Source organism: Castor canadensis, chromosome 1 (assembly GCF_047511655.1).
Source record: "Castor canadensis chromosome 1, mCasCan1.hap1v2, whole genome shotgun sequence".
Taxonomy (NCBI): domain Eukaryota; kingdom Metazoa; phylum Chordata; class Mammalia; order Rodentia; family Castoridae; genus Castor; species Castor canadensis.
In genome coordinates, this window is record NC_133386.1 from 36,458,626 (window position 1) to 36,485,169 (window position 26,544).

The 26,544-nt window shown below is 34.4% G+C and overlaps 1 protein-coding gene and 1 non-coding gene across 2 annotated transcripts in view; both read right to left on the reverse strand.

Annotated features, from left to right (window-relative positions):
* The window catches only part of Rspo3 (R-spondin 3), an 83,379-nt gene that overhangs the window by 26,523 nt on the left and 30,312 nt on the right, over window positions 1-26,544 (reverse strand). The window contains exons 3-4 of the mRNA XM_020163648.2: window positions 26,204-26,350; window positions 20,616-20,813 (exon numbers count right to left, since the gene is read on the reverse strand). Coding sequence (XP_020019237.1) covers window positions 20,616-20,813; window positions 26,204-26,350 — 345 coding nt within the window. The remainder of the gene's footprint in view (window positions 1-20,615; window positions 20,814-26,203; window positions 26,351-26,544) is intronic.
* Window positions 24,453-24,558, reverse strand: LOC141416169 (U6 spliceosomal RNA). Its single transcript, XR_012441011.1, has one exon. It is a non-coding gene; the product is annotated as a U6 spliceosomal RNA (small nuclear RNA).

Genomic DNA, 26,544 nt, shown 5'->3' on the forward strand with positions numbered 1-26,544 from the left:
ATAACAACTGACTACACACATGCAGTTGATGGCAACTGAAGAAAGTAGAATAACTATCTTTCACACATACTCTATAACTCAGTCTAACAAATATCTTTTAATTCTTTAGATTTTCTGAGCTTTTCATATTCAGGAAAACCCTCCTCCAACAAGCAAAAACTAAATAATGTCCTCTGGGACTTTATCTTCAATAAAGGAACTCAATTTTCTAAGTTAAACAAATGGACAAAGCAAAACAAATGTGCAAACCAAAGATAAGACAAACAAAAGGGTAGATATGGAAAAGCTAGTAATAAATAACTTACTTTGGGAAAAATGTACATGTTAGATGACAAATGAGTTATTGAATATTAGAGTGAGGTGATCTTTGAGTGATTTTGTGTGTTGATGACTATGTTTCTAGTTCTATGACTCAGTGCATTGTACTTTTAATTATCTTGTTGCTTAAGTATCTGTGCAGCACACACACACTTAAACCAAGGAAAATGGAGCAAGACTAGTTTCATTCTAATGGCTCTAGAGAATATGGTGGCAGGGAGGTCAACCTGAAAAACTTTAGTATTCATCTTTCTATAGACAGTGGCAGTGAAATAAAATCTAGTGCAGAAGTGGTTTCTTCATGTATATTACCCTGATTCCTTAACTTCTCATGCTTCTTTTGCATTCTTCACACCTCTTGGTTTTCTGATGGAAACATAGCTACCATTTCAAAGCTGTACTAAATAAAATATTTCTTAAAATACATGAGCAATGCCAAAATGGAAAGTACAGAGTGCCATCAGGTTAACCTAGAATTGCTAATCTAATTATATTTCAAGTAGTTTAGAAGGCTTAATAATCACTGGTAGGTTTTTTTTTAACTGCATCTTAATTGTGAAAATCTATATATCATTTAAAGGAAACAAATCCATGTGTTTTAGACTAATTTACCATTAAACCTATTTTGTGAGCTCAATTCCACATCTAAGAAAGCATTTAAAAGCCTCTAAAAATTTAAGCCTTTACTAAAATAGAGTAGCGCAAACATGCACTCCTTCAGAAATGGATTGGTCTTTAACAACCCAAACTAAAGGCTATACATAGATATCAAACAATCCCATTAGTGAAAAAATGCTTTTTACAAATAAATGGTTTAATGTTTGCCTATAATGAGTGAATATGATATACAATGATCATGTTAGAATGAAACTCTTATTCTGTTCACTGCCATGGTAAACTTGTTCCCAATGGTAAACTATGATATTCTAGCAGAAATTTTGCATCATTTCCTGAGCCTCAATCTCATGTGTCTCCAGCAGATGTCTACAACAATTGAGAGCATGTGATTTTTCTATACACTCGTGCTTTCTCAAAAAACAGCCCCAAACACATACTGCATCTGCTTTATTCACACATGTACATTGTGTTCTTTCTTGGAACCCTACCCATTTACAGTTTGCTTTACGCTGAGAAGCCTCCTGGGGTGGGAACTTTGCTCCACATCTGGCATGTTCAGTGATACACATAACACTTAGGAATCCATTTATGCTTTATAAATTGAGTAAAAATCCAAACTTTTGAAATACATTTTAGTAAATTATGCTTTATGTCTTCAATGTTATTTAATAGTGGTTGGATGTGGAATTAACATTCATAACCTTTAACAAAAACCAAACGAGGAACTTTATTAGGATTCATATTTAAACACAGCCCTGTGAAAATTGCACAAGTCACTTAGAGCCTCAAGATCACTGATTCTGTTGACGGACAGTTGTCTTTGTTTAGACAATATGATACTGCTAACATAATCATTTACTACATTTGACTCTGATGTTGGCAATTTATGAAAACTATTTGGCTTTTAAACAGCAGTGTGATTTTTAAACAAAATAGAAATCATGGGCTGTTTATTAAGTTCAAGTTTGTTCTCTGAATAACAGAATAGCTGTAAACTGAAATACTAAAAAGATTTGGTGGTATAAATAGAATGTTTTCCATTTTGTTAGCAACATGAACAATGATAACAATAAGAATAATGGTAATGCTAATCCTCATCTCCTGGGTATAACTTGAAAAGGGCAGACAAAAAAAAGTGATCATCTTGAACATGTGGTAAAAGCATTGAAGGGGACAGAATAGAGTTTTCATTATCAAAAGATCTGGGTTCCAGTCATGACTCTGACTCATTTAATTATTAGCAGACACCTTGTGTTGTTTGTTTATTTTTCAGGTAGGATCTTGATATTGCCTGGCCAGTCTTGGACTATGATCCTTCCTAACTACCTCCTACGTAGCTGGGGTTACAGATGTGTACCACTGTGCTCAGTTTATTTTTTGATATAGGGTCTCATTAACTTTTTGCCTGTGCTGGCCTCCTACCATGATCCTCCCATCTCCACCTCTGGTATCTGGTATTATAGGCATGGCCACCATGCTTAGCTTAGCTTACCCTCTTGAGTTAGCTGTATACTGTTTTCAACCTAAGTTATTTAAAAACCTACTAGGATTTGAGTCAGGTCTGGATTGTAGTTCAGATTCTGCCACTTACTTGTGTTTTTAATGTCAATTTCTTACACTCAAAGTAAGAGTAATAAAGAGTGAATATTATCAAAGTGCAGTTATATGCATGTATGAAAATACCACAATGAAGCACATTTTAACCATTAGCATATGCTAATAAAAACATAATGGAAACAAAAAAGCCTAAAGTTGCTCATCTTTAAACAGGAGTTGATAACAACAATGCGTAAATACCTAGAACAGTTAAAGAAGTAAGTGTGATAATCATACAAAACTGTCAAGAATTAAATAAATAGTATTGTTAAATCGCAGCCCAGTTGGAAAGAATCTGTTCATGGATAAGGTTGGAGTTAATGAAGAAGGTTGAATGAGAACACATAACACAAGCAAATTATTTTTTTGTCTTTGTAAGATGATTTTGAGCCCATGTACATTCCCCTAGAAAGTAACTTTATTTCTTCTATAATATCTGCAGGTCTCATTTCTCTTTTAAGCATTTTATTAAGTTCTCAGAATTATACAATCAGGTAGCTAGACTACATATCCTAACTCCTTAGTGTCCAGAGGCAAATAGACCCCTGTCAGTTATATTATTTAGTGTGACTATATAAAATATTAAGATTTATATCAACCCAGTATTTTGATACTATTTTTTAAATTCCTGACAGTAAAAACTGTGTATAATAAACAATTTGGTTTCAGACTTTGAGATGAATGCTTAAGCGTGTGTGTGTGTGTGTAAATGGCTTATAACCCTCTTTTCTACAGAAATGTAGGCTTATAAACAGGCAGTCTAGTTTACAGGAATTGAGTTTCATAGCAATCCACTGTTTAATATGATGAAATAAAAATGTCCTATAGAAATGTAGGTGCTTGTGGTTAGAGCAGTCTGGATCACAGGTTAGTAGTTTCACTCTCTTCAATATTCCAATGCATATGTTCAAATCCTTTGGCATTAAACAAACTTTAAAAAAATTAGTATTGCACATACAACTTTAGTTAAGCTGTCAGTGTTTGTCATCTGCCACTTATTAATAATAATTAAACATGGTGAGTGGCTCATTGAATCCCAGTTCAACAGCTAAGATTCTTCTAAATTTGACCTCTTTAGAGTTTATGTAAAAAGTATTTTGGTAGTTCTCCTAAGGTCCCATACAATTTAAAGCCACTTTGCAACCTAATGTTTTCAATTACATATTTAACAATCAAAACAAAGGAGAAATAAATGACAGAAATCCTGCAAAAATGTTACATCAGGAGATTACATGAAACAAGTAACAACAGATGCTCAAAATGAAATGATGCCATACAGTAAACATTACTTCAAGGTAAAGTCATGGATTTGGCTGAGCATGGTGGCTCATGGCTGTAATCCTTGCTACTCTGGAGGTGGAGAGTGGGAGGATTATAATTCAAGGCCCACCCAGGATTGAAGTTTGAGGCAGCCTAGACAAAAAAATTCCTAAGACCCTATTTCAATGATGGTGGTACATGCCTGTCATCCTCGCTACACAGGAAATGTAAATAGTAGGATTGTGATCCAGACTGACCTGGATAGAAACATGAGACCCTATCTCAAACACAATCAAAGCAAAAAGGGCTGGGGGTATGATTCAAATGGTAAAATGCTTGCCTGGCAAACAGAAAATCCTAAATTCAAAACCTAATATGGGTTTAATATTTATGTCACGAATGTTACCAAATTTAACCTCTGTTTTCCCAAGTTACAAAATTTAACCTCTTTTTCCCCAAGTTTTACTGCTTTAAATAATAAATGTGGAAAGGCCATTTTCATAATTTAGTATAAGTGAATATAAACTTGTGGAGAAAACCATAAACAAATAAATACAAAGTCCAGGATATTAGTATACCTGAATATCCTGAGGAAATTGGTACCTCCCAGCTATTTATTTCCAGCTACTCTTCAGCATACCACAGCTACAGAGAATGGAAATAACCTGCACAGCACCATGGGAAACTCACTTCTGAGATTCAAGCAATTTTCATAAGAGAAAAACAACTGTGATTTTCTGTAGCAAAGGATTCACAGTAATTAATGTCTAATTCGTATTTTTTTGCCACCCTAATTCAGATTTTTTAATGAATGCAACTGAAAAACATAGAAGTTTAAAAAACCAGGTTCTTCAATGATTTTCAAAGATAGTACCCTAGCAAAGAGCTATGGGTGGCTAGATCTTACTACTATACAAGCACTTATTTTGTCTTCTAATTTAAAAAAGTGGGATGAAAGACACATAACGATCTTAAATATTTCTAAGGAGACAGTTCAGTGACATTAAGAACATTAGTATTGTGCACAAATTGCCACCATCCATTTCAGGAACACTTTGTCCTATAGAATTGAAGTGCTGTGCACTAAACAATGTTCATCTGTTCTCAATCCCTGGCATTCACCACTCCACTTTCTGTTTTTATGACTTTGCTACTCTTGGTACCTCACATGATTGCAATCATAAAATATTTGACTTTTGGTGACTGGCTTATTTCACTTAGCATAACATCTTCAAGTTTTATTCACACATATACTGTATGTGTCAGAATTTCCTTCCTTCTTAGGACAAGGATGTTCCATTGTGTGGATGTACTGCTCTGTTTATCCATTCATCCATCAAAAGGCACTGGAGTTGCTTCTAACTTCTGGATATTGTGAATAATACTTCCATGGACACAGTCTTACAAATATCTCTCTGTGACCCTACTTTCAATTTTTTGAATATATACTCAGAAATGTAATTCCTAGGTCACATGATAATTCTAGTTTTAATTTTTTATTGAATTACCAGGCTATTTTCCAAGGCAGCTCTACCATCATGCATCCCCATAAGCAATGGTAACAGTAACACACTTTTATTTTTATTTTATCTCGGCAGTACTGGGGTTTGAGGCAGGTACTCTACAACTTAAGCCACATTCCACACCTGTTTTGCTTTTAGCTATTTTTCAGACAGAGTCTTGTTTTTCCCTTGCTGACCTGGGACTATGATCCTCCTACCTATGCCTCCTACATACCTGGGATTACAGGTGTGAGCCACCAAACCTTGCTCATTCTTTGAGGGTCTTGCTTTTTTGCCCAGGCTGACCTTGAACCATGATCCTCCCAATCTCTGTCTACTGAATAAGTGGGACTATAGGTGTGAACCATTACACAAGACCCTGTATTTTAATCAGTGTTATCTATGTTACATATTTCTTATATTTTATCTATATTATATGCTATATTTATATGTAACATATAAATATATACATATATAAGCATAAATTATATTTTTGTTTATAAAATATGTAAGTATATATGTTAAATATTGGACTTTGCATAAAGTATTAATTCATACCTTTCTTGTTTAAAGTCATTTTTGGAAAACTACTTTTCTAGTCTAATCTTCTCATTTCGTAAGCATCTGCAGATGCCATGGAATCTACTAGTGGGAGCAAACAAGACCCAATACAATGTCCATTAAAAGGCTCCTCTTACTCTTTTTTTGTCTTCTTCTTCTTTTTTTTTTCGTCTTCACTTTCTTAGTGGTCCTTTTCAGATTGCCTTTCAAAGGGGAATTCTCTTAGCTTAGTGCTCAAATATGCTTTCCAAAATACCTGGCGTCAAGCCACTCCAGACAGTAAGAACAAGCTGCTAAAAGACCCATTTCACTGAGAGAAGATAGTTCTCCAGCACTAAGGATAGCTCAAGTAGGTGATACCCTTTGCTATTTAAAAACAGGGCTAATGGTATCTGTATCAAATTATTACACTACCTTCCAGACCTGTACAATTATTAGGTATCAATGAAAAATAAATTTTACAAAACTGGGTTGATAAGAAGTGATTCAAAAGAGGAGAAATGAAGTGGTTTTTTTTTTTTTTTTTTTTTTGGTATTATCAGGGTTTGAGCTAAGGGCCTTGAGCTTGCTAGGAAGGTGCTCTACCACTTGAGCCACACCCTCAACCTTTTTTTTTTTTTTTGCTTTATTTTTTGAATAAGGTCTTGCTTTTATACTCAGGCAGCTTGGACTGCGATCCTACTATTTACACATCTGGTGTAGGTGGGATGACAGGTGTGCACCACTATGCCCAGCTTTTTTATTGGTTGAGATGGAATCTTGTCAACTTCTTGTATGTGCTGTCTTTGAGTGGCAATTTTTCTGATCTCTGCCTCCTGCATTGCTAGGATTACAGGAGTGAGTCTCCACACTGGATAGAAATCAAGTAAAGTTGGTGACACACTATTAGATATTTGGAAGTCTCCATAAATTGAATTAACAACATCAACACAGCTCACAGAAAAAAATGATACAATACAAAACGTGTCCAGAAAGCAGCATGGTATAGTGGAAACTGTAATACATTAAGACTTCTGTTCTTCTTCCGTCATGACCAGTATTGCAGTAAGTTCATTTGGGCAAAGTCACTTAATCTCTTTAGTCTCATTTATTACAAAGAAAGAAAGGACTAATGATCAATGCATCTCTAAGGTACCTTTTGACTTTAATTCTTATCTCTCATGTGTTGTTATTGCTATAAAAGTGGAGGAAATCTAGAATAATTGTAATTCTGATGTAAAACCTCTTAATTACAACAACAGAAGCAGAAGTGAGCTTATGAGGCATAGGGAGGAAGACAAATATCTATCTATCTATCTATCTATATAGGGATTGTCATATTGTACATACAATGACATTTATGGTACTGTGCTTATCAGTATGTCTGCATACAATTGCTGTTCAATATTATATATATTATATTATTATATATAATAATATTGTATTAGTACCCACACATAAAAGATTACAGAATCTAATAAGTTTAAAAAAAGCATAAACATAGAGAAATAAGTAGTAGGGTAAGAAGAATACTTGTTATACATATAATACAAAATTCATATCCCTACTACGTAAAGAATTCTTACAACTGCTATGTTTTTCTCAAGAGAAAAGTTAGAAAAATAGGCAAAATATAAAATGGCAACCAATGGAAATCCAACTAGCCAATAAACACAAAATTTGCCTATGTCTAAAATAAGACAATAGAATGCCATTTATCAATTCATCAGATTAGCAAAAATTTAAGGCACTAATAACATTTAGTTATGATAAGGATATAAGAAGACATTACTGTTATATTGCAAATATGAACTTTAAAAACATTTTTGAAAAATAATCTGACAGTTTGGGATATCATTTTATGTTAGTATTCATAATTACTGAGTGCTTACTATGTGCCAGATTCAAGTGTGAGAGTTTTATATACACTCATAACTTCTCATTATAATTTTATGAAATGATTATTGCTTTCCTCATTTTACAGATGAAGAAAACAGGGCATACAAAGGTTAAGCAGTTCATCTAAATTCATAGAGCTAATTAAAAGTACAACTGAGATTTGAAAACAGGTGCTTCTAAAGCCCAGATCCTAAATACTATGATGCATCACCTCATTTACTTCTGATAGAAAGTGAATGTATCAGTTTATTAATATGCTAGAATTTTTTGTTGCAGTCATAACAAAAAATGACAATTTCCTTGTTTATTAACAGCAGAACAGTTATGTGATATCCATAACATTTTAGAGCTATTAAAAAGTATGATTTGGAAAGATGCCCATGTTATGTAAATTGAAAGGTAACACGTTATGTAGAAATACCAACTTCCAGTGTAATGATATTAGAAGGTAGGCATTTGGGAGGTGATTAGATTATGAGGGCCGAGGCGTCTAGTCCTCATTAGGTACACACACACACACACAAAAGTAACACATGCACATACACTAATTATTTAAGTAGTAAGGTACAAATTCTCAGTGTGTACAGAAAAGGAATAAGCCAAATGCATTTTTAAAAGAAAAAAATGTGTATATATATGTATGGGACATACTTTAACGTCATTCTTCTCAAGTGATAGGTCTGGAATGAAGAAAAGCGAGATTTTAATTTTTTTACTTATATATTATAATTTTCTGAGTTTTCACAAGAGCACTGTGTGTGTGTATATTAAAGTATGAGAAAGGAACTTAGGGCCTTCATTGCATTTGTAAGGAAAGCACTCTACCACTTGAGCCATGCCCTCTTGCCCTTTTCATTTTGAGATAGTGTCTTGCTAGCTTTGCCTGGGCTGAAGGTACTCCTTACCCTCCTGCCTCTGACTCCTAAGTATCTGGGTTTATAGGCCTGTGTCACTATACTCACACATATAAGTATCGGTATTAAAAGTAATGCTTTTTTGAAAAATAAAGAAGGAAACAAAACTAATAACAAAGTTATATTTGGACTAAGAAAGCTCTGGTTTGCAAACTATTTCTGTACTTTTTTCTGTTCATTAGGATGGCAGTGCAAATATTAAACACTAATTTTAGAAGAAACAGTGATTTATGAGGAGGTAGTTCTTACTGAAAATTGAGAAAGCCTAGCATGGTTGTACATGCTTGTAATCCTAGCATTTTGGCAGGCTGGGGTGGGAGGATGATGAATTCAAGGCCAAGGTGAAACCCTGTCTCAATAAATCCAATAAAATAGTAAACAATAATACATAAAATAAAATTGAGGAAACATGTAGGAATGGGAGGAAGGGACGGTAAGGTGAGAGGTGCAGCTATAAGGGCATATAATATGGTAGGAAGCCACAGGACTGAGAGAGAAAAATTAAATATTAAAACTCCCTTCTCTAGCACATTTGCTTAGCAAGTATGAGACCCAGTAGTGTAAAAACAAAACAAAAAGGGTTGGTTGAGTGGCTCAAGTGTGCCTAGCAAGCCTGAGGCCCTGAGTTCAAACCCCAGTACCACCAAAACAAACAATAAATAAACAAAAACCCCAAAACCCCAAAGTCTGCCTTCTCTTACATATTTCAAAATAAAACTTCACAAACTGTACAAATGTTATGAATCCACTACAGGTTTTTCCCTGTATCTTAGTTTTTGAAATAAACCAAATATGAAACAAAATAAAAACCTGCTTGATTTTGGTGTTTATTGGAAACAGCTAAGTGCATATCAAATGTTTAAAATGTGTAATTATTTTGAGGGACATTTCATTATTGTACATAAATAGTCTACAAATAACTAAATAGGCATTTAATAAGCATAAGCATTCTATTAATTACATTATGAAGACTACTTTATTATGTTAATTAGGACAGGGCTTTTTCTTCATTATGTCTAATTAATTAGATAATAACTGGCAAGCTTAACTATGCACAATTCCTAACTCTTTTTGAAATTAGCAATTATTTAGATTTCTCAAGTATGAGTTTAGTATATTATTTTCTTGCCTAAAATGTGCTATTATTTAAAAAGTGGAAAGTGTCATCGTGAATGCAGATATTAGATCGCATGAAATGCAAAAGTAAAAGGAATATCTTATTTTAAAATGTACATGTTCATCATAACGCATGAAATGTAATTGGACTTTGTTGAGAAACTCTTCCCTAAATCTGATTCTTCGCAAAAATAGGAAAAACAAGCTCTTCTAGCAGAAACAACAAATAAACAAAACCATTCTTTATAAGGCACATTTTCCAATTATGGCAGCCTGGACTCACAGAGGCTAGAGTTATGACCCGGTGGTGTATGCATAACATAAACACAATAGTTTGATAATTAGTTTTGAGTTAATCATAAAGTTCCAGTGACCTGATGCATAATCAGGCAAAAGGTCATTATCTACACTGGTGTATTTCACACAGAACACTCAGCAGTTAGAATGGAAATGAACACAACTTCACTTAAACCTGCATAAATAATTTCCAGAAACCATTCACAGGAGTAGTAAGTTCTTGTTATATTCATTTAATCCCAGTTTATTCCCATAAACATGTTTCTAGAAAATTCAAAGAAACTGGAAAACAATTTTTGAGTAAAAATATTTTTAGCATAATCAATGTCTAGTCTGAGTAAGATTGAAAAATTTTAGTTACTCTTTCAGTTTTCAATAAATGATGTTGGCCAGAGATTATCTTATAGAAAAGCATTCTGTAAAACTTTTCTTTCTTTTTTTTTGAAGGGGCCATTTATACCTACAACCACCACTCAAAATGGCCTACTTGTTCTTGGCTTCCATTGTAGACATGTGACTTAGGAAGGCCTATCACAGTGATGATTGGTTTAATAGGTAGACATGTGACCTATGGATCACTTAGAATCCTTTCATAAGATATGAATGGACACTGAAAGAGACAGAGAAAACTAACCTTTTAAATTAAGAGAATGTGGATATAGACTCCTGGCTGCTCAGAACCAGATTTCCTCCTAATTGGAGAAAGACTTCAGGAAGGGAAAACAGATCAATAATCAAAGAGAAATAGAGGCAGGTTTGAACTGAAATGGTGACAAAGAGAGAAGGAGGAGATGAATTCAGTGACATTGCACATTTATAACAATTTGTGAGTGCTTATAGCAATCTCTGTCTAAAGTCAATTGTTTCTTTTTGCTTACAGTAAGTTCAGATCTGTCATTTTCAACTAAAATGCCCTGATGAATACAGAAGGTGTATTAGTCAGCTCGGTGGAAAGGACCACTCATGATGCATAAATATCATTATATTATTTTTCAATTATGGCAATTATTACACATATGTTGCAAATAATTTTTAGACACTAAAAATCAAAAGAAAAATTAGAGAAAAGTTATTTTCAATTTAGGATGTGAGAATTGAGGTGTTTTGAACAAAAGGTAAAAGAGAAAATAGAAAGTGGTTGTAGAAGAGAAAGAGAACACAGTTGATCTTAAAAATAATATTCTCCAGGTGCAAGTCATTGTGCCAGGAACTTCATGCTTAGATTTGTTCATCAGTAAAATATACACCTTACTCTGTCTGGACTCTGGTTTGACAGCAACATAGGACGAAAAATTTAAGTAGTATACTCTTATTTACAATGTCCCAAAATATGATTTTTTAATGTAACCAAAATGAAGAGTATTTCTGCTTCAATGATGTTACAAACTTAATTGTAACCCAGTGGCATTTGCTTGGTCACAGGGATCCTGTGCTTTCTGTCAGACTATGACATAACAAAGTCAGCCTCAAAGGTTTCTAGGAAGTTGCTGAAGTAGATAGAAAAAGATAATGATCTATGAAAGAGTAATTCTCTGTGTCTTCAAATATGGGATGTCCTTGATGTCAAGGAGGTTTCAGTAACACCAGCACTTGAAGGAGTGACTGTACTAGGGATGTGGGAAGGAGAACAGGAGCATGAAAGGAGGAGGTATCTTTTTGCTGAGAAATGTTTACTTTGTAATTAGCAAAGGACAAGAAGGCCTTTTTAGAAACTATATTTGGGGGTCCAAAATTTAAATTTATGCTGATGCTCTCTGGAGTCTCTCTCTAGGGAACACTCCTAATTGGCAGGGATCTCAGTTGGCTAGGAAAGGCTGTGAACAATGCCAAGGTCTCAGGGTCACTTCTCCAAAGGCCCTGTTAATTCAGTCTTGCTCCACAGTCACAAGCTGTACCTTTAACCCTACTTAGGCATCTCTTAAAAATACATATTAGCACATGAACATGGTGCTCACAGGAAAAATACACATACTTGCCTTGAAACCAAAACAACATGTAGGCAGATATATTTCACAGTTGCCAATGTAAAACAAATCTCTTTATAAATATGTTGGCAAACTCTAATAAAGACTCCAACTACTGGTGGGACTAATCATAAAGATGTGCACTGTCAATACAGGCCCATCTGCTGTAAGTGATCGATCACCATTGATCATTATTTTATGGAACAATGCAAACCATGATGCAAACATCTAGAATATAAAACTATGATGAAAGAGATTTTTGTCTTTTTTGTTCACTGCTACATTCTCTTTTCCTTACAGTGCCTTACACACAGCTGGTGCTTTAATAAATATTTGTCCAATGTATGAGTGTACCTTGGCCTAGTCTTTTATTTTTTAATTCTTATTTTGCCATTCGTCTTTTTGATAGTATTGAGGTATGAATTCAGGGTCTCACTCTTGCTAGGCGGGCACTCTACCACCTGAGCTATGCCTCTAACTCTTATTTTGCCCCTTACAAGTTAGAAAGCACAATAGAAATGATATACCACACATCTTCAGTATCAACCAGTGATTGTGTTTTTACAAACAGTATCTGAGTAAGATACTGTTGAAAGATTGAACAATCATATTCAGGTAATTGCAAAGAAGAGGCCATTAATAGTAGATTGAAAAAGTAGTTACCACACTCCACTGCTCCCTGTACATGCATGACACCTTGCAAAGTAATGTTGCAGCTTCTCTTGGCAACAGGTGCAACATACTCCTTCAATTCTTGAATCAAGACTGGCCTGTGACTAGCATAAACTAATAAAAGTTTGTGGAAGCTTAAGTATATGGGTACTAAGCTTAGTCTTAAGAAGAACCACTTCTCTCCTCTCCTGCTTTGAATCTTGTGTACTCTCTTGCCATCTTGAAGATAGAAACATGACCCACTTTTCTCAGTCCTAAGTCATCCAACCTCATGACAGTCCAGCTAAAGAACAGATTTGTCCAGTGGATCTCAGCCTAAATTCCCCAGCTACAGATTGTTAAATAAAGGGTTGTTGCTTTAAGCCTGCATGTTTTGAGATTGTTATGCAGCAAGTCAGTGGAAACAGCCTTCATGAAGAGGATCTAAACAATAACAAGAGCATTGTCTGCTTAGGGGATGAAGAATGCTTTGCATAGTACAGCTGATACTGTATTCAATAACCTGAGCAGCCTATGTTAAACACATCAAAGGGTAAAAGCCATTAGATATTTGTAAACCTCACAGAAAAGAAATCTCAGAGAATGTAGGTATTTTCAAGGACAATAAGGATCATAAGGACAGTTTTAGAATAGGGAGACTGAGGTACCTGCCCATATATCAGAGAAGCTTACAAATATTCTTATACCACCATAAAAAGGAAGGGATTATATGAATAATAGTAACACTTAAGTATTTATACCACGAATAATGTCTATCATGAATTGCGACCACCATTAATAATAGAACCTATAAAATAGAATGGCACATTCTTTGCCTTAATTATAAAGAGGTAATGACTACTGGTTAAGATTTTTAAAAAGTTAATATCAAGCCCAGGGTTGTGAAGCATAAAATAAAAAGCTTCTTATTTTCTGCAGAACTTTATCTTCAACAATGAGAAGTTTGAGAACATGCAATGGGAATGGAAAATGTAAGAGGCAAGAAATCTAGTAACTATCATTCCACTTTTGTCTACATACATATTGGTACTGGCTGTGGTCCTGCTTCATTATGACACAGAGGGGGTCAGTAAAGGATCTTGGTTGGTTCTTCAACTCACAAATCTGGAAAGCCGACAATCATCACAAAGATTCTGCCACTGAAATGTCAACATCTTATGAAACACTGAGAGTTTGGGGTCTGTCATAGAGGCTATAAAAAGTTTTTTTTATCAACATGGTTATTAAATTCTCACACATATCCACTGAGTTTGAAAGCTGGCATAATATTTCAGTGACTAAATTTAAGTTGGTGGAAAAGAAACAAAAAGGAGTAATAGTTGAGAAATATGACCAAGGGGAAAAACTCAGTGAAATAAGACAGGGAATGAGCAACACATGGACATGTCTAAAAAGGATCTGAAGGAGATATGTGTTTTTGCTAGGATCTTTAGAGATTATTAGTGCTTATATTCTTTCAGAGACAATAGTATACTTGTTCTGTTATTAAAAGCCCAATATTTAAAATAGGTTATAGCATATATAAACTGTAATCTTTTGATCTATAATGTACTCTAGGTCTGGTTCTTATGTTTGAAAAACTTATGATCAAATTTTATAGTATTATGTTGAACACTATGAAACTTCTAACATTTGACCATTTATGACCTACAGAAAAGGCAGTTGCATAAAAATTTGATCTCATAGAGCAGAGTGGAATACTGCTCACAAGAGATTGGGAAGGACAACGGAGGGAAGAATACAGAAAGAAGTTAAATAACAGTCATCAAAATACACTTAGAGAGGAGAATTAGTTCTGGATTTCTACAGCATAGTAGGGTACCTATTGGTTAAAACAATCTATATTATATTTCTAAATAATTAGAAAAGAAGAGCACAAAATTCCCAACATATAAAAATGAGGATTTTTATATGTTGAAAATATGAGCATGCTTATCACCCTGATTTAAGTATTACACACTCTATAGATGTATCAAATTATCATAATGTACTGTAGGAAGATGTACAAATACCATATCCCAACAAAAAAGGTGCTTATAGTTCTACCTAACAAATAATATTATAAAAATAAGAGATGGCTGTAGTCATGTAATCAATTTTGGTGAAGGGAAAGCTAGACAGTGATTGGACAATTGGTAAGTTTCTCACCTAAGGACATTAAATAAGAGCATTGAGCTTAGTCCTTAAGAGGAAAGACAGCTGAGCACTGGTGGCTTATGCCTATAATCCTAGCTACTTCACAGGCTGAGATCTGTGGGATCTCAGTCCAAAGCCAGCTCAATCAAATAACTGGTGAGGTCCCATCTCCAAACAACCATAGCAAAATGAACTGGAGGTGTGGCTCAAGAGGAGAGCATCTGCTTTGCAAGCCCTAAGCCCTGGGTTCAAACCCCACTCCCACCAAAAGAGAGAGAGAGAAAGAGAGAGAGAGAGATAAAAAGAGAGAGAGAGAGAGAGAGAGAGAGAGAGAGAAAGAGGATGTACATTTGCCATCAAGGAGTATTTCCTTGAAAATGAAGGTCGTTATTTACTGCAGTGGACTGCCTTTCTTAGGGGTTTTAAAAATAGTTGAATTTTTTGTGCAGCACTAGAGTTTTTTAAATTAAAATAATTTTTACTCAAATGATTGTTACCTTTACATTGAGGAGCAAAATACCCCTCTCTGTTCCACCATGTTGATCTTATAGCCAAGGCTTTCTACCATATTCAGTTTTTCCTTGGTAGCCAGTGGTTTTCCCTAGAATCTGAGCAAGAATTCCATCTGGGTAGGAATGAGTAAGTACAAGAAAGATGTCAGAGGAATTGTTGAGTTTATGCCAGAGTTTCTCATCCTTGTACTATTACTAGGTAATAATATCCCCTTTGGAACAAAATTGACTGTGGGTGAGAATCATAGTCTCTAGCATGACTGTGACTCAGCTCTATATTTTGTTGCCTTTTTTTCTGACTGATAGCAAGGACTTAGTCTACTTACAGTGTAGGGAAAGAGCAGAAAGCTCATGTTGGTCAGTGCTTAAACAGGATGAGTGTCTTTTCATTTATGAGGTGAAAATGGGGAGAGAGCATAATCTAAATACTCAAAATCAGTTGGTGTCCTACAATTTTGAGTTAATAAATCCATCTCTTTGGCTTTTGATGAATTATTCTAGAAATCTTGGCTAAATATCTTGTTTTGAACTGAATTACTATTTAATACAAGTCTTTCCTACAGGAAACTCAACTATAAGTCATTAGAGTAGAGATTAAAGAAGTAAACTAAAGGATAAAGGAACAAATTTAGGAACTTTTTTTTTGGTTGGTTTTGAAAAAACTGATCTTGCTGTAATTTTAAATGTAATAATCATAAAAACATAATGTATTTTTACAGTATTGGAAGTAGCATAATTAATAATAATAACTTTTAAGGTATATAAGACTTTTCCTTTATGTAATGTCTAGTAGACTCTTAGTATACGTCATTTTGAGAACGTTCATAAGGGCAACATACAGTATATTAAAATAATGCAATAATACAACAATTCCTACCTGGAGCGTTCTTGGACTTTTTAACCTCTTTGTATTTTAACTGATTCTTTTTTGTTTCTCAGATGGAATGGATACCTCATCTCTATACCAAGAGATAGACTACCCCCCATTCCAATTTTTCCATGGCTCTTTCTTCTTTCTAAGATCATACTCTTCCTATAATTAATGAGAATCTTGCTCATTAATTAACCAAAGAATGAAATTTCTCTCACTTTGTGAATTGTCCTAAAAACAATCTATACCATAAGTTAGGGGATGTGCAAATAAATGAGAAGCATATTGACTCTTCTTACACTACCACCCCACACATGGATATAGTTTTATATCAAACACAGGCACACGAACATATCTCCCCATCCTGTTCCATTTCTCCATATTTGAGATAGTTACATCTAGTATACCAAAAGGGTCATTATAAACTGGCAACTATTGAAAGTATACTTTCTCCTTGTTTACTTCTATATGTTGTTTTAATGCCTACATGGCACTAGTCTATACATTAGACTGTATAATCTCTTAAGATATATATTGTGACGTGGTACTGGGAGTTGGAACTCAGGACATCATACTTGCTAAGCAAGCACTCTACCACTTGATTCATGCCCCGAGCCTTTTTTGCTTCATTTATTTTTCAGGTAAGGTTTCTCATTTTTGCCTGGGGCTAGCCTTGGATGGCAATCCTCTTACATATGCCTCCCACACTCCTACATAGCTGAGATTATAGGTACAAACCACCATGTCCAACTTATTTTGTTGTAATTGGGTCTTGTTGACTTTTACCCTGACTGGCTTTGAACCAAGATACTCCTGATCTCTGCCTAGGATTACAGGTGTGAGCCACCATGCCAGGCTTCTTGTATGTTTTTGATACTGCAAATGTAGAATTCAGTTGAGATAACTTAATGCCAGAAAAAATTGTGATGGTAAAACTTTTTTACTAAAGCTAGTAATTAAGGTATAATTAGTTAAGGATGATAAAAAAGTAGCATGCTAGGCAAAGGGAGATAATCTTAAATGGTGCAAAGTAATAGTGCATTAGATAAAATTTTGGATTTGGGACTACCAAAATCTTTTTTTTTTTTTTGCAATGCTGGGGATTGAGGGCAGGGCTGTGCACTTGCTAGGCAAGTGCTCTACCACTTGAGCCATTCAGCCAGCCCTTTTTGTGTTAGCTATTTTTGAGATAGGGTTTCACTTTATTCCTGGTGTATAGTCTTCCTATTTGTGTTTTCCCGAGTAGCTGAGAGAGACACTTGCACCATTGCATTCCGCTGTGGTTGAGATAGGGTCTTGTGAACTTTTTGCCCTGGATGGCCTCAAACCATGATATTCCTGATCTCTTTCTTTCAAGTATTCAGGATTAGCTTAGTTCGAGCCACTACACAGCCTCAGATTCATTTTTTATAGCCATTCTAAGCATAGGAATAGTTGGTAGCAAAGAAAAATGTGTGTACAAGATTTTGCAATCCATCTTTTCAACACAAGGAGTAAAAAAAGCATCCTATGACTGGAATAATCCATTCTGTTACTAGGAATTATTTCCTTCAATTCAACTACTTTGTGTACATATTGGAAAGTTATTTCTGGATCTTATCATTTTTCCCTTGATACCTTGCCTTTGGCAATTAGAACATAGCAGAAAAAATCCTGAACACATGCTATCTAAATATGAGTTATTACCTCTGTCTATTGTTAACTCTTAGGCAAAATTCATAGATGTAAGTTTAAATTCAAGATTTGCAGGCTAAATTTTATAATAGAAACCTTTCTTTTAGTTCACTTGTCATTAAATGTACAAGCTATGAAATAAAGTAATCTTATTTTATGAACCTATGAGCATTTAGGAGCAATTCAAATAATAAGTATTTTAAAGATAAGAGATATCTTATCTTTAAAAGTGTCTTCACCACTTTTTTGTGTTTACCTTTTAATCTTTTTTTTTTCTTTGTACTAGGGTTTGAAGGCTTCATGCTTGCTAAGCAGGTGCTCTAGTGTTTATCTTTTAAATTGCCTGAAGGTTTTGAATGCTTACCCCAATTAAAATAAGAAATATCAGCTTATATAGAAAATTATATAGAGAAATTAAAGTCATCTAGTTTATTTGGTGTGATGATATTCTTCCTTCAAAGTATGTTTGTCCTAACCATTTAGATTATAAATTCAAGAAACTGACTAAATTTATCAAATATTATGTATTACATAAATTTATATCAGAGCCTGAATGAGGAACTGGGTAATGGTTTAGTGTGATGCTTGATACAGTTGATATAGAGGGATTTCTATGGATCATAATTATTTAATCTATCTTTTTTTTGTGTGTTCACATAGGATATTTAATAAATAAACTTTAAGTGAAGTCAAGAAAACTGTTAGGTTAGAGAAATAACAAAGAGAGAAATAATTTTTTTCCTACCTTAACTTTCTAAACCAGATCTGGAATTTAATTATAAGTAACCTACACACTTCTTATTAGTGTTTGCATTACCAAATTTGAAAAAGAATAAAACACCTTCATTTTTGTAATTGTATAAAGTTTTCTTTGTAAATGTAAAATGGTACTGTATCCCCAGAGGGGAGACAAAAAAGAAACTTTTAAGCCAATCTTTAGTCACAGGTTACTATTTCAAACATTTTATGGCATTATTTATATTTTGATTGCTACTTATAAAAACTGATATTTCCAATGCTAATGTTTAAGTGCTAGAAAGATATATTACAATACTATATTCTCAAATAAAAAGAATAAAATGTAACTAGTATAATTTAATTTTTCTACTGACAAGATTGTCTTCATTTAAAATTTAAAAGCACAGTGTACTGAATACTGATTAATACTGTACATCTTTGTGGGAAGGATATGAGCAGAGACCACCTGTAAGTCATTAAATTTCAAGAAAATTTAGTAAACATCAGTAAACGTACAGCTATTGGAGCACACCAACAAGGAGAGTGACGAAATATTTGACATTCAATTCCAACTTTTAAAATGTAAGATGTTTTAAATTAATTGGTAACAAATGCCAGAAAGACCATTTTCACTAGCCAACTTTCATTCCTGAAACTAAATTATAATCAAAACCTCTTACAAATTTACAAAAGCTTGAAATTCTCTTTAAAATAACCCATGCCATCAAGAATTTCACCAAATTAACTATTGATTATAATAGCAGCAAAAGACTCATACATCTGATGATGGCCAATTTTTTTATTACAATGAAAAATACTTTGCAAAGCGCAGGTGACCAAAATTGTTTTTGTATGAACAATACTCATGTTTGGAAAGAATCCTCCTCTGTGTTCCTATTAAATTTGGTTTGCATATCTATAAACTCCTTTTCTATATGATATTGCAGTTATTTGTTTAAGCATCTAACCTTCTGCTGGACTTTTGAGTATACTTAGAGTGCCCTCTGAGAGTATTCTATTTAGTTGTGGATCCGAAGGGATTAAGATTATGTGTGGCCATAAAGAAAGAATTTAATAAAACTCTGTTGAATGAGTTTATTAAATAACCTGAAGATGTTCAACTCCAAAGGCAGCCAACTCCTTTAAAGAGGCAATTAATTGAAAGAATCACTTATAGGCTCACAAGATAAATACCAAAAGTTATTTGAAGCTATCCAATATATTTTCAGGCAGTGTTGCTGAAGGATGAGTGAGAAAGAGGGGGAAATGATATTGCAGACATCAACAATGGGAGTTCTTCTAAACAGAAGTTTATGTACACTCAGGAATCATAGTGAATGTCATATTCCTCCTCGGCATTCATAGAGTTTCAGAACAAGTCCCAACACAGTTCATATTGATCCAGTAGGTTCTACAATCTAGTATATAAAGTTAGCGTAATATGACAAAAAGAATCCTAAGAACAGAATGTCATTAATGGTTGTATCATACTCATAAAGTATGGCCTTAGACATTTAATTCTAATGTAAAGTCAGTATTAAAAATATATACTTAGCTACAAAAGTTTTCAACCTAATTGTACTATATTGATTTGTAGGCCATAAGGACAGGAAAAATTTGATGATTGTGTCTCTTTGTCATGGTATTGTACCAAATATGTTAGACCTTTTGTTTAGGAGACTTCCCAAAAGTTTCCTAGGGCCTAGAAAGGTGAGTTATAGGAAAAATAATGTCCCCCAAATACTTGTTATATAGCCTTGTACATAAAAATTTAATTGGCATGGTTCTATAATAGTGTAAAGTTCTGATATCAGGATTCATTTAAAAAGTTATGTCTGTATAGTATAATTTAGAGTGAACATATTCTTTGGTACACATTTTAGGGTTTTATACATTAGTAATATTGTCAATTATTCCTTAAGAAATAGAGTGAAATGTACATCAAATTATGAGGATTCAAACAAGCACATTTTGTTAGAATGAAGTACCTCGTTCTCCCTTCTGACACTTCTTTCTTTGCACTGTACACTTTCTTGTCTCACTTGTAGGAGGACACAGGTTACCCTTTGCTGAAGGATGCTGTATTATTTCTCGGACCCGTGTTTCAGTCCCTTTTTTGAAGCCACATGTTTTTCCTTTCTTTGTGCATGGACTCCAAGGACTCCATTCACTGGCCTCACAGTGCACTGAAACAGAACAGCAGAAAAAGACTCAGTTGGTCTATAATCACTGCCACAACAGATAAGTAAAAAAGGTTGACTTCCATCAATAATTTCCCAAACTCTGAAGCAGAATCCTACAGATCAAAGTTGGGCAAGATGACTTAAATGTAAAATAAAAAGAATGGGAAAGGTAGAAATAGAATATTTCTAGTTTTTTAGGGCTCATATCATCAGGTGAACTCAAACTTGTATTGTATTTACATTTTGCTCTAGGTTTGATTAATCCAAGTACTAATTTAGTTACTCACAATTCACCAATGCTTTATAATTTCTAGAGTACTGCTACAATTATTGATGGATCTGTATCACAGCTTGAGAGACATTGGGATAATTTGCTAGAGAATTGATTCTTGAAGTTTAGAATGTGTCAGATTTAATGCAGGAGGCTGCTAGAACCTTGAAAGCTGTATACCATCCCTAGAGTTTCTAATTCAGTTGTCTGGGGTGGAGCTGTGAATTTGCCTTTCTAACAGTACAGATGTGGCTGATTTGCAGATACTGGCAATACACATTGAGAACCTCTGTGCTAGAGAATGGTTAAGCAGAAAATGAATTCAGGTCTTTGGCCTACAATCACTGCATTTCCTATTTTCAGTGCTATTGAGCACTTGAATATTGTCATCTACTACTGGACACTGGTTCAGGCATAGGAGCATCTAAGTGAAAGCTGGATCAATTTCAACTGATAACCTGCTTCTAGAATTAACTTGACTGGGTGATTCCTAAGAGGAATTGATGTACCATTTCTGAAGCTTCTTTTGAGGATTTGTTTCATTTTTTGCATGTAGTTGTCCCTTCAATAATAGTTTTCTCTGGTTTTATAACACATTTTGCACTTTGAATGAAAAGAAACATCTGAAAAGTGCTCCTTCCTTCCTTTCTTATTTTTCTTTCTGTGTTTTTGAGACAAGGTCTTTCTATACAGCACAGGCTGGACTTAAACTCCTGATCCTCCTGCCTCAGTCTTTCAGGGCTGTGACAGTAGTCATGCACCACCAACCACTGATGAAAAGTGCTATTGTTATAATTATGACCATAAAATGTCCTACTTTACAACCACTGAAGCCACATCCAGCAGTAACTTTTTCAGATGATACAAGACTGTTTCCACAAAAACAAGTTTTCCTGTTATCTCTTCTGTATTCTAATTCAATGAATTCTTATTTGAGAGCAGAATGCTATCTCTAATAACAACCTCAAGAAAGATAACCTAAATGTTTTGTAAACTGAAATCCATTTGCCATACTTTTTCATAGGCCCTTTTGGTCACTTTTAGGTAGATGAATGTGACACAGAATTCAATAAAAGTGATCGGATAAGTGAGTTTGTTTCTGTGAACTTAAGTGAGATTATTGAAACACTTTCAAAATAATTTTCATGCTCACTTGTATCATTATAATTTTGGTTAAAGAATAGAGCAACCATGTCATTTAATAATATAATCTTTTTCCAGTTAAAAACATTTTCTCTCTCCCATCATTCCATCTCAAAAATAAGCATTTAAAGGCAGCAAACTTTAATACATACAAATAAAAACATCTCAAGAAACCAAGTGGACAAAGAAAATTTAAAGTTTGTGAGCTTCCACTTTGTCCAGCATTCACTTAATGCCAGAATCAAGAGGTCTAAACTAAAAAAAGATTGATTACCTAATGTGGAAGTGAACAAAACACTGGCTCTCTTTCATAATAGAAAGTGTGACAAAAGCAAAATGTAGCTTAGACTTCAGCAAACCAGATTTGAAATTACAACATAGGTTAACTATTGGTCTACAATCATAAGGTGAGTGGTTCAAAAGCAAGAGTCTAATGACAACTTGAGATAATTCCACTGGAAGAGGGAATACATTCAAACTAACAAGATTAGATAGTAAATGTTCTAATAAAATCAGATAGTTCAAAAGCCATACAAGAAGGAAATTTTATCTACAGAGATATTGTAGAATAAAATTATCAAGTTAGAATCCAAAAAATATTTTCAGAAAAATGAAAACTTTGGAAAAATATTAAGACAGCTAAGAGAATGATTTATATTATATCCACAACATTAAATGAACTGGGGTGCTATTTAGTTAAGACATAGTTAAGAAAAAACAGGACACTCAACTTCTGTTCTTCTATCTTGTTAAAGAAGAGCAATCTTTTTTTTCAGTGCTGGGGTCTGAACTCAGGGTCTACACCTGGAGTGCACTCCACCAGCCCTATATTGTGAAGGGTTTTTTTTGAGACAGGGTCTTGTGAGCTATTTGCTGGGCTGGCTTCGAGCCATGGTCCTTCTGATCTTCTGAGTAGCTAGGATTACAGGTATAAGCCACCAGTGCCTGACTTTAAAGAACAGTCTTAACACTGGAAATCTTTACTTGTTCACTAATGAAGCAAGGGTCACAAAAATTAATGAGCTCCCTGATCCTAGTAATGGTGTAATTGATTAGGACTCTGAGACACAGTATAAGAGATTCTGGGATTGGGAGGAAAATTGAACTGAATATTTTATCAGTAATGGCTGTGTAATGCCATTACTGTGTTTCTCTAATTCTTATTAACAAACTTTATGGTTCTTCATAGAGAACATAGCAAGAGCATGTCTCTTGCTACTCAGTGTTGGAAGAGAGATTTCTTCTCTCCCTGACTACTTGAGTAAGAGAAGCAATGAGGAACAATGAGAGTTCGAAATGATAGTGCAGAAAGGAAGGAAATATCTGGTACACAAAGTGGAAAGACTATGTCCTCCTGCAAAAGCAGGTTCAGTGAACGTTAATGCTTACTTTGATCTGTAAACCCTGAAGACGGAACATAATTATGACATAAATATTTCAACTAGCTCTAGATCTAGATGGTATTTTCTCTGTTTATGAACTTTCTACTCAATTTAAAATGTAGGAAATAAGACATGTGGTGTAGTTCTTAGCAAAAGAAACTACATCCTTTTGAGTGTTCAGAGGGGAGCTAAAGCCAAGACACTGATATAGCACTGAGAACTCAAAATATGTCCTTAGAGTCAACATTTCAGATTTTGGATCCCAGTTTTTAAACTTTTTTGTGTTTATTTATTTTTTTGTTTTTGTTGTACTGGGGGTACATTGTGACATTTACAAAAATTCTTACAATATATCATAGTTGGATTCACTTCCTCCATCATTCTCTTTTATCCCCTCTCCCTCCATTCCTGAAAGTTTTAACATGCCTCATTTTTCCATTTCCATACATGAGTACATAATAGCTCCACTACATTCAGCCTCCTTTGCCCTTTCCTTATACCCTCTGCCCTCCCACTGGTACCAACCCCCAGACAGGACCTATTTAACCTTCCTGGTGCTCTGTTTTTGGGAAAGAAAAACATTTTTGCTTGTTTAAGATCACTCTACAGGGAGTTTCCTTGTGACATTTTCAAGTACACATGTATCATAACCTGAATTGGTTCATGCCCTTTATTTTTCTCCTTTTTTTCCCTTAGTCTCCTTCCTATGGTGATTTCAGCAGGTTCAAAAACTCTATGTTCATTCTTATATAGAAACTACCTCACACATATTCGCTTTCTTAACTTCCTTCTTTTATCTTCCTTCTTTTACCTTCCCTCTCCTGGTAGTGACCTCCCCTTAGCATAAAAAATATAGAATGCTTCATGAATTTGCTTGTCATCCTTGTGTAAGGGGCCATGCTAATCTTTTCTGTATCATTCCAATTTTAATACATGTGCTGCTGAAGAGTGCATGTTTTTTGTATTTGTCAAATTAATAGTCTGTACCATTCTTTGTATAGTGGAGTAGGTCATCATTTTCCCTGAGCTTTTGGGGGTAAACCTACATGCATAGTGCCTATAGGTCAGATACCATATTATAGGTGACATCCTTTTTGGAGTAATCAACAAGAGCCAACTCTCAACAAAAGTTTCTGGTTTGTACTATAATGAGTTCTAGGTCATTTTTACTTGCTAAATGAGCCAAATTAGGTAAATGATCTTTGGACTTCTAGTGCCTATTTTAAAATATACAAACTTTTAAAATTTGTGTTAAGAAATAGTCATTTTACTGATAGTATAAAACTAATTAGCTTCAAAGACTAATCCAACAGTGCCAAGTGTTAAGTGCTTTTTGATAAGAAATCATTAATAAATTTAATAAATAACCTTAAAAACCAAATACTACATCTTTTTTTCCTGGTAAAGAAATCTTACAAGCTTTCTGTAATTTACCCTGAATTACTGTGCCTGAATATTCCACAGAAGTTTTTACTATTTTTTCTCACTGTTGGGAACTTACTACTTCTAATTGTCAGCCCTCAGGACTTATAGAGATGAACTGTTTCTCATGAACTTTTCACACTTTCCTTTTGTGTTTTTAATGATGAGAGAAAAGACAACCAAAAAGAGTCATGAACTGATTCAGGATTATTGTTTTCTGAAATTCTTTAAAAATATCATCAGTTTGTTTCATTCTGCTAAAAATGTTCAGAAATAAAAGTTTGTGGTGGACCTGAAATGGTTAAGCCACCACTTTATAGTTATTACTCCAAAGCTTTAGATGCTAGTGGAGCTGTACTGTGGGGACCCTGGGGCAGTCCTGGAGACTATCTTGTACTGAATCAGGAGGGTTTGTGTGTGCACATGCCAGCATCAGGGCAGCATCAAAGGTTCTTGCAGTTATTGCCCAAGGGATTTTGAGTTTTCTTATGCTGTTTTCCAATTTGGTTTAGCATCTGCTTCCCAAGTGTTCATCAAACTCATAGTTCTAGTGGCCATACAACATTAACAAGAGAGAAAATATAGTCTGACAGTGATCTGTTATTTAGACAAACAACTTGTCTGAGGGACCTCTCCTCCAGAAAACTCAGCCTGCAGTTAATCAAACACTGAGACCATCTCATTCTGTCAGTTTGAGTGAGTCCAAAATTCTCTCTTCCTTTCTTTTTTTCTGAATACCTGTGCAAGCAGAACATTGCAGCATTAATGTGCTATATCAAAAGAAAATGCCACCTTCCTCTTGGAAAATAACTTTGGTTAGGTTTAGATTAGACCTAGGTATTTTTGAAACTCTTGTGCCAAGGTGGAAGTTAGTCCTAGATATACACACATTCATATACACACACTCAGTCTGTTATTGATACAAAATGATCATAATAGTTGAAACAATTGTCAGAAATCCCTAAGAAATAAAGGAGCACTCACTGGGTGTTAAATTTTACTGTGATACTTGCTGGGTAAGGCTATGGAAACACTTTTATGGTAATGTCTTTGTAAAAAATGAGATAGTTGCTCAGATTCTTGTGAAATTGGACTTTGAGAAGCACCTCCATGGAGACTGACAGTATCATCTGAGGTATTTCTCATCCATTCTAAATCTCAGAAGTCCTCCTCACCAATACTGACGCACTCCATGGTGTGGTTATTAGCTTCCAACCCCTCTGGGCAATTATCAAGGCACTTTCCAAGGTGTAAGTAGAATCCACTTTTACACTTTGTGCAGAAATTTTTGTTGAAACAGGTATCACAGTCAGCTTTGCATTCTGAAAGAAAAACACAAAAATAACATGCTTTCATTATTTTCTCTAAACTATTAGTGCACCAGTTTTTCAAAAACATACAACTTTTGTATCAAACAAACACTTGGGGTTAAAAGTTATTTTGCTAACCTGAATTAAAATTTTTGGACAATTAGTTGATATTAGTTGTTGATTTCAAAATTATGGTAACTGATTGC